The sequence below is a fragment of the Mastigoproctus giganteus genome, chromosome 4 (genome assembly GCF_048544385.1).
Source record: "Mastigoproctus giganteus isolate SK-2022 chromosome 4, ASM4854438v1, whole genome shotgun sequence".
Classification (NCBI taxonomy): Eukaryota; Metazoa; Arthropoda; class Arachnida; order Uropygi; family Thelyphonidae; genus Mastigoproctus; species Mastigoproctus giganteus.
This window is the reverse complement of record NC_143578.1, coordinates 103,714,077-103,734,488: the sequence shown is the minus strand read 5'-3', so window position 1 is coordinate 103,734,488 and position 20,412 is coordinate 103,714,077. Positions and strand designations below refer to the sequence as shown.

At 37.8% G+C, this 20,412-nt stretch overlaps 1 protein-coding gene across 1 annotated transcript in view; it reads left to right on the top strand.

The window, feature by feature from the left end:
• LOC150086960 (KICSTOR complex protein SZT2-like) overlaps window positions 1-20,412 on the top strand; it is a 1,378,951-nt gene that overhangs the window by 1,001,517 nt on the left and 357,022 nt on the right. The window contains exon 47 of the mRNA XM_090372336.1: window positions 2,755-2,950. Coding sequence (XP_090228462.1) covers window positions 2,755-2,950 — 196 coding nt within the window. The remainder of the gene's footprint in view (window positions 1-2,754; window positions 2,951-20,412) is intronic.

Sequence of the window (20,412 nt, the reverse complement as noted above, 5' to 3'; positions counted from 1 at the left end):
AGAGCATCCCTTTGTTCCATTCACTAATCTTGTTGCCCTTCTCTGTACTCGTTCCAGCAGCTCTACATCCTTCTTGAAATGAGGTCTCCAGGTCTGTATACATTACTCTAGGTGTGGCCTGACCATTGCCTTATACAAGGGAATAATCACCTCCTTATCCCTGCTAGAAAAATTCCTATATATCATTGACAATACACCATGAGCTACTCTTGCAGCCCGTCTGCTCTGCTCAGAGAACTTCATATCTGCCTGCACAACCACCCCCAAGTCCCTTTCATTCTCTACCACTGTCAGTGTAGTACCACAGAGTTGATACGTTGCTCTGGGGTTGCTGTTTCCCATGTGTAGTACTTTACATTTGTCAATGTTAAACTTCATTTGCCACCTCTCAGCCCATCTGCTCAACCTTTCCAGATCCTGTTGCAGCAGCATAGTGTCAGTAGTGTCCTTGACAACCCTGCCAACCTTCGTATCGTCTGCAAACTTGGACATTAAGCTTGATATACCATCATCAATATCATTTATAAATACAGAAAACAATAAAGGACTGGGGGACTCCACTAATAACATTAGTCCACGATGAGCAGTGTTCATTGATTACCACTCTCTGTCTTCTCCCCCTCAACCACCCCTTTATCCATAGCAGCAATTTGCCTCCAATGCCACACTGCTCCAATTTGTGCAGCAGTCTTCCATGTGCAACAGTATCAAAAGCCTTTCTAAGATCCAAGTATATAATATCAAAGTTATTCTCTGCATCCAGTTCCTTTGTGACTGCATCATAGTATCCAATCAAATTGGTCAGGCAAGATTTCCCCTTAACAAAACCATGCTGTGTCCGAGCTATAACTGAAGTCTTGTCTAGATGATCCTGCAGTGCTTTTTAACCAGTGCCTCCATTAATTTTCCGGGAACAGAAGTTAAACTCACAGGTCTATAATTACTTGTGTGAGCCTTTGATCCTCCTTTGTGAATTGGGGTCACATTTGCAGATCTCCAGTCCATGGGTACCTCCCCTGTGTCCAAGGAAGCTCTCGTAATTATGGCTAAGGGTTTGCTTACTTCCTTTGCTGCCTCCTTTAATATAACTGTATAGATCCCATCCCCACCCACGTGCCTTTCTTGTGTTTATCTTCAACAATTTCTCCTCCACTTTACTCTCAGTTATTACAAGATTCTCTATCTTACTGCCAGAGTTGAGTACAAGTCTGGCATTCCCCTCGCTGAATAACTCCTCATGTGTGAATGTCGATGCAAAATATTCATTTAGTTTGTTAGCTACCTGAGCAGGAACATCAACAGTTGACCCATCGATATCAAGTGGACCAATCTGATTCATCCCCTTCCTTCTAGAGTTTACATAAGTAAAGAACTCTTTGCTGTTTTCCTTCGCCTGCCTAACCTCCTTTGTAACTTGGTTACAGATCAACTTGTATCTATCATAGGCTTCTGTGTCACGTGTTAATTTGTATGTGTCCCATGCATTTTTCTTCTCTCCCATATGCCTCATTAGTTCATCTGACATCCATTTAGGCCTAAACCTTGAACAATATTTCTTAGTTGGTATGTAAAGCCTAGTAGCTTCCAAGATAAGTTCTTTGAATGCTTCCCATTTTGAATTTGCTGTTGGTAACATCACCAGTTGATCCCACTGTATAGAATTTAAATACTGTCTCAGTCCATCGTAGTCGCCTTTACAAAAGCAATACCCCTTCCCTTTACCCCTAATGGTAGTTACCTCTTTGAGTAACTCCCACTTCAGAACACTGTGATCACTGCCACCTAGTGGTTCATTTATCTGCAGGTTCTTAATGCATGAAGAATCACTACTGATAATCAAATCAAGAGTATTACTCCCTCTCGTTGCCTCCCGAACATGCTGATGTAGAAAACAATCATCCAATAAATCCACAAAAGCCTTGCTAATGTGTGAGTGACCAGCCCCCAAATTCCAGTCAAGTGATGGAGGCCATTGCAAAACTGGGGTGTACTGTTCTTCCTCACCCCCCTCTCATGGCCCAGATCTTGCACCTTCTGACTATCACCTCTTCAACCCATGGAAGGATACAGTCCATGGAACCCATTTTGCAGATGATGACCAGCTCAAGCACAGTGTTCGTAAAGCCCTCCAGAGCATAAGTAAGTGTAAGGACTTTTACGGGATTGGAATATGCATCTGACTCAGAGATGGGAGAAGTGCATAGAAAATGATGGTGACTTTGTGGAAAAATAACAGTTTTTATTAATGATTGAGGATTAATTGATGTAAAAGACATAGTTGTAGGAAATAAATTTTCTGAGTAAAAAAAATAGGAGACATTGCTTTCAAACTGCTCCTCGTAATTATAATTTATACAATGAGTTTTTATTAATTCATTTAAAAGTGTTTCTATAGTTTTATCTCTTAACTGACTAGTATTATATAAATATTACTCTATATTAATTAATTGTATTATTTTAATTTATATATTTGTATATTTCTGTTTTTAATATATGATTTGATTTGGTATGATATAAGCTTAGCTGCTGATGTGCAGTGAAAACTCCAACAACCAACCCTACTTCCTTATAACAATGAAATATAAAATTTTGTATAAAAACTAAACCTGTTTAGTTTTTATACAAAAGAAATCCAAAATTTCCAATTTATTCAATTTTTTTCATTGATAAATCAATGAGCAACTACTTATAAAAATGTGCTCCGCATTAGTTTTTAGTATAAATTCATTTATACAATATTATTTCTATTACCAGTTTGCAGTTTTTTCTAAGGACTTAGATCCAACTGATAATGAGCCAAGAAATGAAACAGTACTTCCTGTTCACCCACAGCCATCTGCTGGTCCCAATTTTTCCATTCCATCTGCTGTTGAAATGAAGGAAAAAGATAGATTAACTGTTGTCTTCCATACCTTCATAAGAAAATTCCTTGAATTTGGGGAACATATATGTAAGATATTACTTTTTATTTTATCATTCAAGTCTTTTGGCCTACATATATTTTACTGTACCCCAAGAAAAATAATTGTAGGGTATATTGTACATAATAAAGTAAAACGTGTAATTATTCCTCAGTTTCTTGACTTGATGGGAAGCAACATTTTAATTGATTTTATTTTGTTTTTATTTTTAAATTATTAACCTGCCAGACAGTGCTCTGGGAATTGAGCCAATCCCAAAAGTTTTCAGAGCTTTCGAAAACAAAGTAAGGATACTTCTAGCGTGATGGGAGCTTTAGTACCTTATGTAAATTTTTGACAAAGATTTTTGTAATAATACCCTAGCATTAGCATTAGTAGAGGCATTTGATGCAAGAAAGCAAGCTTATGCAGCATCAGCCAAAAAAAAAAAAAAAAAAACCCACTTCCACTTCACCCCTCTGTTCTTTCAAAATACCTGTCCAGCTGAGCCTTAAACTTATTTAGGCTATCAACCTCCACCACAGGGGATGGAAATCTGTTCGACCAACCAACGACCCGCTGGCTAAAGGCAAATTTCCGCACGTCTATCCTACATCTGTCTTTCCTCAATTTGAATTTATGCCCTCTCAGGTGATTTTTCTGAGCTAGAGGAAGAATCCCATCAGCATTAAGCATGCTTAAACCATTCAGATCACCTCGCTGGTGCCTAGTCTCCAGACACTGTAATTTGCAAAACTTAAGCCTTTCTTCGTAAGAGCACCCCTTTGTTCCATTCACTAATCTTGTTGCCCTTCTCTGTACTCGTTCCAGCAGCTCTACATCCTTCTTGAAATGAGGCCTCCAGACCTGTATACAGTACTCTAGGTGTGGCCTGACCATTGCCTTATACAATGGAATAATCACCTCCTTATCCCTGCTGGAAAAATTCCTGTATATCATTGACAATACTCCATGAGCTACTCTTGCAGCCCGTCTGCACTGCTCAGAGAACTTCATATCTGCCTGCACAACCACCCCCTTTCATTCTCTACCACTGTCAGTGTAGTACCACAGAGTTGATACGTTGCTCTGGGGTTGCTGTTTCCCATGTGTACTTTACATTTGTCAATGTTAAACTTCATTTGCCATCTCTCAGCCCATCTGCTCAACCTTTCCAGATCCTGTTGCAGCAGCATAGTGTCAGTAGTGTCCTTGACAACCCTGCCAACCTTTGTATCGTCTGCAAACTTGGACATTAAGCCTGATATACCATCATCAATATCATTTATAAATACAGAAAACAATAATGGACTGAGCCCTGAGGGATTCCACTAATAACATTAGTCCACGATGAGCAGTGTCCATTGATTACCACTCTCTGTCTTCTCCTCCTCAACCACCCCTTTATCCATAGCAGCAATTTGCCTCCAATGTCACACTGCTCCAATTTGTGTAGCAGTCTTCCATGTGCAACAGTATCAAAAGCCTTTCTAAGACAATAGTATATAAAGTATATAATATCAAAGTTATTCCCTGCATCCAGTTCTTTTGTGATTGCATCATAGTATCCAATCAAGTTGGTCAGGCAACACTTCCCCTTAACAAAACCATGCTGTGTCTGAGCTATAACTGAAGTCTTGTCTAAATGATCCTGCAGTGCTTCTTTAACCAGTGCCTCCATTAATTTTCCTGGAACAGAAGTTAAGCTCACAGGTCTATAATTACTTGTGTCAGCCTTTGATCCTCCTTTGTGAATTGGGGTCACATTTGCACATCTCCAGTCTATGGGTACCTCCCCTGAGTCCAAGGAAGCTCTCATAATTATGGCTAAGGGTTTGCTTACTTCCTTTGCTGCCTCCTTTAATATAACAGGATAGATCCCATCCACCCCGGGCGCCTTTCTTGTGTTTATCTTCAACAGTTTCTCCTCCACTTTACTCCCAGTTATTTCAAGATTCTGTAGCTTACTGCTAGAGTTGAATACACCTCTGGCATTCCCCTTGCTGAATAACTCCTCATGTGTGAATGTCGATGCAAAATATTCATTTAGTTTGTTAGCTACCTGAGCAGGATCATCAACAGTTGACCCATCAATATCAAGTGGACCAATCTGATTCATCCCCTTCCTTCTAGAGTTTACATAAGTAAAGAACTCTTTGCTGTTTTTCTTTGCATCCCTTGCCAAAAATTTCTCGTAATCTGCCTTTGCCTGCCTAATCTCCTTTGTAACTTGGTTGCATATCAACTTGTATCTATCATAGGCTTCTGTGTCATGTGTTAATTTGTAAGTATCCTATGACATTTATCCTATGACAAATGTTAAAGGCCAATGATAAAGGCCGACCTGCTAGCATCATACTTTTCTTCTAACTCGTGTATTGATGATTTTGATAAACCACCTCCTATCTTTTCCAGTACACAATATCCTGTGGTTTTACTTTAAAAGGATGTCAGAAGGATTTTGAACAGTCCTGATTCTAAAAGGACTCCAAGTCCAGATGGTATTTCTCTGCTTGTTCTCAAAACCTGTGCTCCTGAACTTGCTCCTCTTCTGTGTTGCCTTTTTTCACTTTCTTATTCCAAAGGCATTTTCCCTTCTGCTTGAAAATTTGCTCATATCCAGCCAGTTCCTAAAAAGGGTGACAAATCCCTCCCATGCAGCTATCATCCCATTGCACTTCTACTCTTTGTAAAGTAATGGAGATATCAATTAACTGCCAACTCTTAAGCTTCCATCTGATCAACGATCGGCAGTGTTGCATGCAGTATGAATTCCGTCAGTGTCAATCCACTGGTGGTAATATTCTGTTTTATGTTACCTATCTATGGACAAATTCAACAGAAAAGTTTGGTGAAACTCAAGGGTTGCTCTTGACATTGTAAAGGCTTTTGATTGTGTTTGTCATAAAAGTCTTTTAACTAAACGTATGGTTTGCCAGCTGTTTTTCGTAATTTGATATCCAGTTTTCTCTCTGACCGCTCAATGAGAGTGATTGTAGCTGGCTCTGACATCTGACTTCTCATCCTAATGCTGGTGTTCCCCAAGGTTCAGTTCAGTTCTTTCTCCCACTTTTTTCCTATTGTATATTAATGACTTTCTTCCGTTGATCAGAAATCCTAGCCATCGTTTTACTGATGATAGCACATTTCATTCCACCTTCCAGGTTGAGAAGACTTGCCCTGCACAACCAGCTTCAACTTCTCAAATATCCACTACCAGTTCCTTAAATTCTGATTTCCAGGTAATTCACCAAGGCAAAGATAACTTATTTAATTTCAACTTCTAAAACTCTGTCCTGACTTATATCTTATCTTATCTTTGATGACCCTCAGATTTCTATATAATATCACATTATCTCTATTACGGATTACTTTGACTTCTAATCTTTCTCTTAGCATAAGCACATCACAAATATTGATTCCTCTGCATCTAAAAAACTGAGTTTTTTTTTTCGCTCTCAGCATTACTTTTCTTCCAGATAGCTGCATGCTCTGTACAAGCAAATCCAACTGCCCCACCATGTTATATTGTTCCCACATCTGCGGCTGTGCCTTCAAAACCTTTCTCAGGTTTCTAGATTCTATTCAAAGGAGTGCAGTTAGGTTAATTGATGACTAATCTCTAATAGAGTCTCTTTCCATCTGTCTCTTAGACATTCTGTTTCTGCTGTGTGCCTTTTCTATAGATACTTCCACTGGCACGGTCCTTCCAAATTGGCTTCTGTAATTCCAAACCAGTCCGAAAATGTGCCATAACCAGTCGACATCCTTTTCTTTTACTGTCCAACTTCAAACTTACAGAACCAACTTTTCTTCTTCCTCATTTATTCCTTCAACTTCTGTTTTCTGGAACAGCATTCCTTCATCGGAATTTTCCTGAAAATTCTAATGTCAACAAGTATCTTCTTTGATATTTTCTACCTTCAACCCGAGCATGGTACTAAGTACTATAAGTCTAGGTCTAATACCTCTCGTGTTTGGGGTTTTCATAAAAAAAAAAAGAAAATTGTGAAAACCTACTTTGGTACATTGTGTAAGTACACTCTAAAGAATGCCTGTTATTGCCACCCTCTCTCTGTCTTCTTTCTCCTGATCCACTTGAAGATCTCAGTAATCCCTACACACACTCCACATTATACAGTATCTTCTCAGTTGGAAACTGAATGAAAAGCTTTACTAAAACCTAGATACACAATATTGAAATTGTTTCAACATATAAATGCAATTTAAAGATTTATCAGGGAAGACTTATGCAAACCCATGCTGTGATCAATTTAGAACTTATTGATCCAGAAATACCCTACAGAGGTGTTCTGTATTGATTCCTTAATTACAGATTTTGTTACCCATTTATTCACTTATTAGCATTTCTAACTTAGCCCTTCTCTTAAGAATGGAGGAGATATCCACACTTCTCCAGACTACAGACAAATACACTGCTCGACAAAATTAAAAGAACACATGGTGTAACTCATGCAGCTTGCAAAAATTTGGTATGGTGGTGCGCCATGGAATAACAATGAAATGAGGAGACAGCAAGAAACTTAAATTAGATCAATCTTGTGTGGAATGCCATTGGGTGTCACATTGCATGTTGATAGCCAACTCCTTGGTTGCTTGGTGAGCTAAAGCCTGCGCTGGTAGAAGAATGGGATTGTTGCCACAGAATCTTATAAATACCCATATATCAAAGGTTATCACCACTGTCAGGCCAGTTTAGCTGTTGGAGGGGACCATACACTGCACTGATATCACATTACCATATTTTCAAGCATCTTGTATCAACTACTGCAATGCGACCAGTTTAGTATCAGACAACGTTAACTACAAAACCATTTTGTAGTAAACGTTTTTGTAATTAACCAAGAAAAAGCCATTTGACGTTTTCTTGGTTTACCAGAAATGTGCTTATAGCCAAGGTAACTTCTAAACTACTAGAGAAATACATTTCTATGACATGATATACATTGCTATTTGTATAACGTTAAACTAAAGTTGTCTCAAAACAAAAATGTAATTTTATAGTTAACGTCTGACATTTATAGGAGTTCTATAAGAATTGCCAAAACGGTCATAATGCAGTAGTTGATACGAGATGCTCGAAAATATGGTCACATGATATCAGTACAGTGTATGGTCCCCCTCCAACAGCTAAACTGCCCTGACAGTGGTGATCATCCTTGATATAAGGGTATTTATAAGATTCTGTGGCAACAAATCCCATTCTTCCACCAGCGCAGGCTTTAGCTCGCCAAGTAACCAAGGAGTTGGCTATCAACATGCAATGTGACACCCAACGGCATCCCACACATGCTTATCTGATTTAATTCTGGTGATCGTGCTGGCCACAGCAATCATTGGATATCTGAGTTTCAAGATATTCCTCTGCCATTTGAGCTTTCTGTGCAGTGGCATTTTCATGCATGAAAAGAAAATTTGGGCCAACCATACCCCTAAAAAGTTGCACATAAGTTTCAAGGATCTGTTCTCAGTACCTCTACACAGTTAAGATATCCCTATCAAAACCATGAAGAGGGATGTAGCCATTGATCATTATTCTGCCGCACATGAGAACACCACATCCACCTTAAGTGTCCCTTTTTCTGATGTTCGAGGGATGGTACCATATTCCTTGTTGCCTCCAGACGAAATAACGTCTAAAATCCATTTGTAGACTAAAACGGGACTCATCAGAGAACAGAACTGCACCCCATTTGTCAGGGCTCCAAATCATGTTTATATGGTACCAGTTTTGACAAGCTCTGTGGTGGTTTTGGGTTAATGGGATACAAATCGCTGGCTTCCTTGTGTAGAGTCCACTTGAATTGAGTCTACTTAATACAGTCCAGTTGGAAATGTTTTCACCTGTAGCTGCAGCAACCTCAAGAGACAGTTGATAACAGGACATCAGTGGGTTCAGTGTTGCTATTAGAGTCAGAAAGCAGTCTGTTGAAATAGCTCTCAGTGTCCTTGACCTGCTCTTCTTGTGATGGTTCTTGTCTCCTGAATCTGCTTCCATAGTGGCAAGATAACACTGTGTGACATATTAAGCCATATGTCATCCCCAGTTTGTGACTGCTCAGCTTTAAGTCTTCCAATAGCCTGCCATTTCAAAGAATCGCCTAAACGGTGATCGCTTGCAATCCTATCACACTGAGTGAGCCAAAAAATGAAGTCATATGGTCGCAACCTGTGTTTTTATAGCCATGAATACAGGAACACCCCGACTTACATAAGGGTTGGGTTCCACCGAACTCTACGTAAGTAGAAATTTCCCCTATGCTTGTGCAGCACTCGCAACTGTGCTCGCCGAATTGATTGAATCAAAAAAGAAATATTCGACAAACATGTAAATAGAATTATCATTGTATTTATTCAATTTTCCATCTCGTGCAGGAAAAATTACAAAAAAAAAAAAAAGAGGAGACAGGTATACCATCAGTAAGTTATACCTCTCGAGCATAATTGCCAGAATCGACTTCTTTAGCTGATAATACGCCATTATGGAGATATATAAGGGATCAGCCGTTCAACCTTACGATAGAACATATTAATGGATGACTCAATGGCGGTTTTTTCCTTTCATCGTAGATTTCTTTATAGCAAGCAAGCAAGCATAGCATTCACCGCTCTGTTAACTTTTAAGAATTGCTTGCTGTCAGGATCCATCTTCTCAAACCTAGCCATTGCCATCTCTCTGGTGATGAAGCTTCTCAGCTCCTCATTTGGTTCAACTTGAGCTTCGTCAGCATTTTCTTCTTTCACTATCGCTGCCTGCAAGTCAATAAGTTCTTTGTTAGATAATTCCTTCTCTTCTTCCTGTATTAACTCCTCGACGTCTTTGGCATCAACCTCCAACTGAAGTAGCTCTGCAACCTTTACAATCTTATCTGTAACCTCTTCATATGATTTGTCTTTTTCAAATCCTTCAAAGCCTTTTACATGCCATGGGCATATTTTCTTCCATGCACATTTAAACAACTTTTAGTAATTTCCACCAAGGCCTTATTAATATTTAAGATGGCGTGGTAAATATTGTAAGATTTCCAAAAGTCTCTTAACGTAAAATTTTTCTCATCTACTGCAGACAATGCCTGAGCAAATGTTGTGCGTAAATAGTATGCTTTTAAATTCGAAATAATACTCTGATCCTTAGGTTGGATGAGTGAAGTTGTGTTTGGGGGTAGAAATATGACTCTTACATTCGAATTGAAATCATCTAGGTGCGTAGGATGTTCAGGAGCATTATCTAATAGAAACAAAATCTTGAAAGGAATGTCGTTGTCTTTACAATATTTCTCAACCTTGGGAATGAAGCAGCATTTAAACCAATCCTCAAAGAGAGATATTGTTATCCATGCTGTCTGGTTCGATCAGAAATGCACAGGTAGGGTGGCTTTATTTGTGCACTTAAATGCACATGGATTTCCAGAATGGTACACAAGCAGTGGTTTTAATCTGTAATCTCCCACTGCATTAGCCCCAAGCAAGAGCATGGCCCTATCTTTTGATGCCTTTGAAACCTGGTATTGTATTTTCCTCTTTGGCAATGTATGTTCGATCCAGAATTTTTTTCCAATACAAAGCAGTCAAGTCAACGTTAAAAATTTGCTGCATTGAATTACCACCTTCATCAATAATTTTTTCTAACACATCACAAAATTTCTCTGCAGCTGCAGAATTGATACTGGTGACTACACAGCATACTTTAACATTGCGGAAACCAGTGTGTTCCTTGAACCTAATAAACCACCCATTCCTTGCCATGAACTTGGTTTGGGGTTCGCTGTACTTATCCTTAATATCTTTATAAATACTTGTTGCTTTTGCTTGAATGGTCATTAGACTCAGGGGCACTTGCTTCTGAATCTGATTTTCCATCCATATTATTAACAGCTGTTCCATCTTCGATATAGCACCTCAACGCTGTTTTGTGATCAATGTTGATCTTAAGTGCGTTGATCCTTTGACATGTTCTTTTATACGCTCACTGTCCTTAAAAATAGTATTCACTGTTGAAGCAGCGAGACCTAATTCCCATGCAATAGATGACAAACTTTTTTCTGCTTCGTACTTCTTAATCATTTTCATCTTCATTTCTAAATCAATTTTGTTTCATTTCCTGGCACTACCACCACTTGCACTTTTCATTGGTCACTTTCCCTTCATCATTGTATTATATAAATAGGAATGAAGAGAAGTTTCTGAGAATTTGTTTTTTATATGATTGAAAATTTCAGTGAGGGGGAACACATTTTACCATAATAGCATAAAAACCCACACAATTGCAGTTATAAACTGGAAAGTGTAAATTGTTTTTATTGTTTTATATTCGTGCCCTCCAGAAACGTGCTTTATAAAAATATCACAAAGTTGGTTTTTTTTTATAATGCACCTCCCAAGGTTTTTGCAGTACTTTGATCCAAGCCCGAGGCAGGATATGAACCCGCGACCTTTGGGTTGCCAGGCAGGCCACAAAGTTGTTCATAATTGATTCTTATAGTGGGAACATATGATAACAATAAAAGGGGAGTGATTTCCATTATAAATATGACCTTTTAGAGAGAGATAAATAGCTTAGTAATATAGCGAAATTTTCAACTTCTAAGGATTTGGAACGAATTACAAAAAAAAAAAAAAAAACTGTGTTATTGGGTTCACATTATGATATTTTCATGATACCTCCATTTATTCCCACGGATGCAAAGTAAACTTCCACAATTTTTTTTTTTAAGTTTGCAACAGCCGGCAAAAACTTACATAAAGTCGAATTTCCGTAAGTCAGAGAGTTTGTGTAATCTGAATAATGTATGGCACTCCAAGGTATTAAATCAATTTCTGTTTAATATTCTGAATTTGCATGCCAGGATTCTTATTATATCACATATTTGCCTTCGCTGAAACTGTTCAGAATAAAATATTAATGAAAAACCTTTTGCTCTGTTAATTTTGTCGATCAGTGTAATATGAAATATCTTATACTCCCAATCACAAGATTCATTGTATGAGCAGGCTACTAATAAATTATATCAAATGAAGTGTGTAATTGATGTATAAAAACATTTTGGGAATCCTGTTGTCTTGAAACTTTACTAGACATGTTGGACAGCCAACATGTCTAGTAAAGGTATTAAATCCAAGGTATTAAATCGATTTCTGTTTAATATTCTGAATTTGCATGTCAGGATTCTTATTATATCACATATTTGCCTTCGCTGAAACTGTTCAGAATAAAATATTAATGAAAAACCTTTTGCTCTGTTAATTTTGTCGATCAGTGTAATATGAAATATCTTATACTCCCAATCACAAGATTCATTGTATGAGCAGGCTACTAATAAATTATATCAAATGAAGTGTGTAATTGATGTATAAAAACATTTTGGGAATCCTGTTGTCTTGAAACTTTACTAGACATGTTGGACAGCCAACTTATGTGATGTTAATAATGGTGAAGGAGGACCATTATAATACTATTTAAGGATTATTACCTTTATAAGCATAGTAATGTTGATGATAATAAAAATAAATTTAACTTAATAAATTAATTAAAAGTAACAGAAAATACTCCTTTGGTAGCCAATCAGTGGGCACAGGTTTTCCAGACCGTAAGACACCAAAGAGGCTAAGGTGTATTGTATTGCCTATACACTATATATATACTCTACATAGTAGTAACCCAGATCTATTATCATTTATCATTCAGTTATTCTTCTTATAATCACTCCAGTGTCTATTACTATTATACTTCACGCGCGCGCACACACACACACACACACACACACACACACATATATATATATATATAAAAATGAATATTCAATGTAACCCCTTAAAAGTAATGTTTAAAGAGTTACATATGAAATGTGGTATACAGTTGATGAAATGGTTTCAGTGAATGACAAATGCACAAGTGAATGACAAATGATTTCGGGTATGACAAATGCACCTAAAAGCGCAAAGCAGCATTAAAGGAGGCAAGAGTATCTATAAGTTATATTAATATATTGAATTAAGTATCATAAATGGATATGAAAGTTACACAAAGTACCAGTAACTAGAAGGGTGAGGAAAGTAGAAAAAGAAGTGTAGTAGATTTATGAAAGGTGAAAGAATGTTAATATCTTAGCGGTTATGATGAATTAAGAAAATTATGGGCTGAATTGCCAAGCGAATAAAATGGGAGAACTGTAAAATTAATACATCAGAATACTAATAAAATGTAAATAAAGTGGTGTAGCTGTCATTAGATATGGGGGGGGGAAACATTTTTAGTAAATGGTCTAATATAGGTAATGCAAAAATGCTTGATCTGATGTCAGCTGAAATAAATATTGATGCATGATCAGGTATTCCATCAGTGGACTACACCTTACCATGTATCAGGAACTGCATTTCTATACTTGTCCATAGTAGTAGAAGAAAAGTGAAAGGCAAAAAAAGAAGAAAAAATGAAATTAGCACTTTCTAATACAGTATGGACAAGGTAGTCCCAACGCAGTGTAATTTATATAGGTAAAAGTAAGTATCGAGTTGGGATAAAAATGGTTATTATCAATATGTTTAATATAAATATGTAGAATTTAGTATAGGATTTAATTTTGTATAGATAGGAAATCAATGTATTTTAAAAAATAGATTTAGAACAAGCAAATGGTATAAGGGTGAGATGTTAAATTGAGGATGGGGAAGGGGAAAAAGGAGTATTTTAAATAAATAAAGACGAAAAATAGCAATAGAAATAGGATAGTAGGAATGTTCATGTCACCCTCATTTAACACTAATAGGTTAACGAACAGGAAGAACTTTAGAATTAGACAGCAGAAAGATAAAAAGCATAGAAAAAATTATTAAATAACACTAAGCTTTCTGGGGTTGTAAAGCCCAACCTTTAAAGTGGTTTAAGTTTTTAAGTTGTTTTAAAGGATTTTTAAGTGGTTTAAATCCGAGGAAAAAGAACTTGTTTAACTGATTTATACTAATGCTCACAAATGCCAGAGCCCTTACTATAAGGTTGGGCTTCACAATCCTAGAAAACTTTGTGTTATTTAATAACTTTTTCTATGATTTTTATCTTTCTGCTGTCTAATTCTAAAGTTCTTCCCGTTCGTTAAACTATTAGTGTAATATGAGGGTGACATGAACATTCCTACTATCCTACTTCTATTACTATTTTTATATTTCTTTATTTATTTCAGAGACTGCTGGAAGTCATAGCGGTACAAGTAAACACATGGGTTGTGTTAGGGTAGCTAAGAATAGAAACAGGTGCATGTATACTTGCGTGTACACTAATGCTAGGAGTTTAGTAAATAAATTTGATGAATTTGAGGTATTACTCAAAACATCAAAGGCAGATATTGTTGGGATATCAGAGACGTGGTGTCACACAGATATAAGGAATGCAGAACTGGAATTTGGGGAGTACAACGTCTACAGAAAGGATAGACAGGATAGGAAGGGAGGAGGGGTTATGCTATTAGTTAAAAAACACATAAAATCCAAGGAAGTGAAGCCAGTTGACATCGCTGGACAGTGCAGTGTTGAGTCAGTTTGGTGTGACATAAGCATAGGTAAATCAAAATTGAGAGTAGGAGTGTGCTATAGGCCTAATGACTCTGATGAGTATAATAAGATACTGTACAGGGAAATAGAGTGGGCCAGTAAATCAGAGAGTCTTATAATGGGGGATTTTAATTTCCCAGATATTGACTGGAATTTGTGGGTTGGTCACTCACACACTAGCAAGGCTTTTGTGGATTTATTGGATGATTGTTTTCTACACCAGCATGTTCGGGAGGCAACTAGAGGGAGTAATACTCTTGATCTGATTATCAGTAGTGATTCTTCATGCATTAGGAATCTGCAGATAAATGAACCACTGGGTGGCAGTGATCACAGTGTGCTGAAGTGGGATTTACTCAAGGAGGTAACTACCATCAGAAGTAAAGGGAAGGATTTTTGCTTTCGTAAAGGAGACTATGCTGGTCTGAGACAGTATTTAAATTCTATACAGTGGGACCAACTGATGATGTTACCAACAGCAAATTCAAAATGGGAAGCATTCAAGGAACTAATCTTGGAAGCTACCAGGCTTTACATACCAACCAAGAAATATTGTTCAAGGTTCAGGCCTAAATGGTTGTCAGATGAACTAATGAGACATATGGCAGAGAAGAAAAATGCATGGGATACATACAAATTAATGGGTGACGTGGAAGCCTATGATAGATATAAGTTGGTCTGTAACCAAGTCACAAAGGAGATTAGGCAGGCAAAGGCAGATTATGAGAAATCCTTGGCAAAGGATGCAAAGAAAAACAGAAAAGAGTTCTTTACCTATTTAAACTCAAGAAGGAAAGGGATGAATCAGATTGGTCCACTGGATGTTGATGGTTCAACAGTTGAGGATCCAGCTCAGGTGGCTAACAATCTAAACGAGTATTTTGCATCTACATTCACACATGAGGAGTTATTCAGGAAGGGGAATGTCGTAGGTGAAGTAAACATTGGCAGTGAGCTAGATGATTTTCTAATAACTGAGAGGAAAGTGGAGGAGAAATTGTTGAGGATAAACATAAAAAAGGCACCCGGGGTGGATGGGATCTATCCAGTTATATTAAAGGAGGCAGCAAAGGAAGTAAGCAAACCCCTAGCCATAATTATGAGAGCTTCTTTGGACTCAGGGGAGGTACCCATGGACTGGAGATGTGCAAATGTAACCCCAATTCACAAAGGAGGATCAAAGGCTGACACAAGTAATTATAGACCTGTTAGTTTAACTTCGGTTCCAGGAAAATTAATGGAGGCACTGGTTAAAGAAGCACTGCAGGATCATCTGGACAAGAATTCAGTTATAGCTCAGACACAGCATGGGTTTGTTAAGGGCAGGTCTTGTCTGACCAATTTGATTGGATACTATGATGTAGTCACAAAAGAACTGGATGCAGGGAATAACTTTGATATTATATATTTGGATCTTAGAAAGGCTTTTGATACTGTTGCGCATGGAAGACTGCTGCACAAATTGGAGAAGTGTGGCATTCGAGGCAAATTGCTGCTATGGATAAAGGGATGGTTGAGTGGCAGAAGACAGAGAGTGGTAATCAATGGACACTGCTCAACGTGGACTAATGTTATTAGTGGAGTTCCTCAGGGTTCAGTGTTGGGTCCATTGTTGTTTTCTGTATTTATAAATGATATTGATGATGGTGTATCAGGCTTAATGTCCAAGTTTGCAGACGATACAAAGGTTGGCAGGGTTGTTAAGGACACTACTGATACTATGCTGCTGCAACAGGATCTGGAAAGGTTGAGCAGATGGGCTGAGAGGTGGCAAATGAAGTTTAACATTGACAAATGTAAAGTACTACATATGGGAAACAGTAACCCCAGATCAACGTATCAACTCTGTGGTACTACGCTGACAGTGGTAGAGAATGAAAAGGACCTGGGGGTAATTGTGCAGGCAGATATGAAGTTCTCTGAGCAGTGCAGACGAGCTGCAAGAGTAGCTCATGGTGTCTTGTCAATGATATACAGGAATTTTTCTAGCAGGGACAGGGATGTGATTATTCCCTTGTATAAGGCATTGGTCAGGCCACACCTTGAGTACTGTATACAGGTCTGGAGGCCTCATTTCAAGAAGGATGTAGAGCTGCTGGAACGAGTACAGAGAAGGGCAACAAGATTAGTGAATGGAACAAAGGGTTGCTCTTACGAAGAAAGGCTTAAGTTTTGCAAATTACAGAGCCTGGAGACTAGGCATCGCCGAGGTGATCTGATAGAGGTGTACAAGGCTTTGAATGGCTTGAGCATGCTCAATGCCGATGGAATTCTTCCTCTTGCTCAGAATAATCACCTGAGAGGGCATAAATTCAAATTGAGGAAGGACGGATGTCGGATAGATGTGCGGAAATTCACCTTTAGCCAGCGGGCAGTTGGTTTGTGGAATAGACTTCCATCGCTTGTTGTTGAAGTTGATAGCCTAAACAAATTTAAGGCTCAGCTGGACAGGTATTTCGAACGAATTGAGGGGTGAAATGGGAGTAGTGGTTGTTTTTTTTTTTTTTTTTTTTTTTTTTTTTTTTGGCTGATGCTGAATAAGCTTGCTTTCTTGCATCATATGCCTCTACTAATGCTAATGCTAATTTAAAATACTCCTTTTTCCCTTCCCCATCCTCAATTTAATACCTCACCCTTATACCATTTGCTTGTTCTAAATCTATTTTTTTAAAATACGTTGATTTCCTATCAATACAAAATTAAATTCTACATATTTATATTAAACATATTGATATTAACCATTTTAGAAAGTGCTAATTTCATTTTTGTTTTGCATTTTTTAGCCTTTCACTTTTCTTCTATTACTATGGACAAGTATAGAAATGCAGTTCCTGATACATGGTAAGGTATAGTCCCCTGATGAAATACCTGATCATGTATCGATATTTATTTCAGCTGACATCAGAACAAGCATTTTTGCATTACCTATATTAAACCATTGACTAAAAATGTTTCTCCCCATATCTAATGACAGCTACATTTTATTCTTATTTTATTTGCAGTTTATTTGTATTTTGATGTATTAATTTTAAAGTTCCCCCATTTTATTGGCTTGTCAATTCAGCCCCGGAACATAGCTTCGGAAATGCTTGATTTCCGAGTTTTGAAGGTCTGTCTATGACACTTTACTGTTCACATCACCTTATAGTAATTGTTCAAAATGTTCACCTTCTGCCTGAATACAGGCCTCATGTTGAGATCTCATGGACTCGTGAAGGTGATGCCAAATTCCTGGTATGTTTCGTATTGTCTCACAACCTACCACAATTCGATTGCAGAGTTTCAACATCAGCTACCAGAGTCGAATACACCAATGGCTTTAAATGGCCCCACAAGAAGAAATCTAGTGGATTTAAATCCAGTGAGCATGGAGGCCAGGCAGTTGGTCCACCCCTCTACTTCAGTAGTCGTAGATCTTGGTCGTCCTCTGTTGGCAGCACGAGGTGTAAAGGTCCCATGTTCGCAAAGGCGGCGATGGATACCTTCAAACGTTTTCCTGTCTGGACATCTTTGTTCTGGGAACCTTTTGTGGTACAAACAATGAGCCTCAGAGCATTGCCGTCCGCCAAACCGTACATAAAGTGCATATCCGCTTGCTCCTGATTTGAGTACATGGTCGGAATCGAAAACTACCGGATTCTGTCAGTACCTTGTGATGAAGGAAATTACCTGTGGGAGATAAGTACATTTTGGTTAATAACTTGGGAACCAAGCATTTCCGGAACTATGTTGATATAAAATATTTTTATTGTCTACTTATGAGGAACTCATTCCTAAAATTATGCCATGTATTTTTGAGACACCCTGTGTATATATATATGTAGGAAACTAATTAACATAAAAATAGGTAAAAATATAGAGTAAGAAATAAAATTGGTAAAGCAAGTATCAGAGGCAGCAAAATTTTTTTCCTGTTTTTTATACAGGGTGTCTCAAAAATATTGGTACAAACATTTAGGGTAGGTAGGTAACATCTAAAGAAATGTGAATCACATAGGAACCCATAACCGGAAACGTCACGAGAAAGTAGTAGCAGAGGCACAAGAAGCAGAAATGACACAAGACAGTAATTAGTGGCAAACATTTATTTGACATAATATTAACAATGGAGTATGAGATGGATGCATTTCATGATGTTACAACAGATGCTCGAAGGTTCCACCATGAGATGTGATGCATGCGTGACACCGACACAGCATGGATTGGCGGACATGGTCGAACACACCTGGAGTTTCTTTGACAGTAGCAGCAGCACAGATGAGTCTCACCACGAGATCCATTTCCGTCTCCAGAGGCGATTTATACACGATAGATTTGAGGACCCCCACAGAAAGAAAGCAAGGCTCGATAAATCAGACGAGCATGGGGGGCTAGGCAATGGCTCCACCACGGCCAATCCATCGACGCCCAAAATGCCTGTTGAAAATGGTCACGAACACACCTTCCATAATGCACAGGCACCCCGTCATGTTGAAACCAAATGTTGCGTCTCACATTTGCTGGAACATCGTCAAGTAATCCTGGTAGAACTTGTTCAAGAAAGATCCGATATTTAGCAGAGTTCATGCGGGATGGTAACAGGTATGGGCCAACTAAGCAGTCACCGACCATACCTGCCCACACATTTATTGCGAAGCAATGTTGTGCCGCATGGGGGCACACACCGTGTGGGCCCTCTGCTAATCCGTACACTAGGTGCGTGTCTGCCAGCTCACAGTTCATATATCTATGCATGCTCTTCATGTGGCGACTACTGCTTGAATGAGTAAACCAGAAATTTTCCCTCTCGCGAACTGATGAACATCGCCGTGTACTGACTTACGGTAACGTTTCCGGTTATGGGTTCCTATGCGATTCACATTCCTTTAGATGTTACCTACCTCCCCTAAATGTTTATACCAATATTTTTGAGACACCCTGTATATATATATATTTTTTTTTATTTTTTTTTTTTTTTTTATTTAGTGATATGCTTTTATTGTATATTGTCTAATGCTTTTGTTGCTACATATATTATTTTTTTTTTTAACATGGTAACCTATTTCTAGGTTACTTGCTAACTGTCTTAAACTTAGATTTGGTACATCATGGCTCTAAGATGCCAATGCACCATAAAACAACAAATTGGCATCATTATCAACTGCATTCCTAATAGTAAGATGCACTTCCTTTCTGCTTTCTTTAATATAACTGGGTTTAAGGTTCAGGGTTCAAGCCCGACTACTAAATATGAAAAATCTGCCAACCCGCACTGGAACAGCATGGCAGATTATGGTCCATTTCCCTCAACACGAATTGTTGAGGAGGCTTCGATCCTGCAGTGGATTGTAATGGCTGCAGTTTACTTTTTTTTTTTTACTTTTACCCCATCTACCGCAGGATGCTTATCCTCCTGAGCCTCAATAGGTTTTCTGATAGGTGTTTCTCAGAGATCATTACATTACTAATCTTATTGCATTCTGACTCTCATTTTCTCTATTTCCCCATTATTCATTTATACTTTTATTTGCAGAAATGAATGTTATAATATCTGTTTAACTCACTTGCAATTGTGATTGAATTGTCTACGATTTTGGATCAGGAAGGGTCCTATGTATGATTTACTGTCTTCTCTTTTGCATTTAACTATGAGAAAAATTCCTTATCCCCATTCTTAGCTCATTTGCTTACAATTTCTCGTATTCAACTTTTACTTTTTGTAACCAGTCTTATCCTTTTTTTATCCAAGCAGGGATAAGAAAAGTAAAGTTTGAGTATGAGAAATGAATAATTTGAATGAATAAATAAATAATTTATTTATTATTCATTGGAATTTTAGTATAACCACTACCATTTACTCAAAAATAATGCAACCAAAGATTAAACACATTCTTATTATTATTAAACTTTGGTATATGATTATATTAAATGGTTCCAGAAATTACTTTGTTGTAACTGTTCAGTTTCA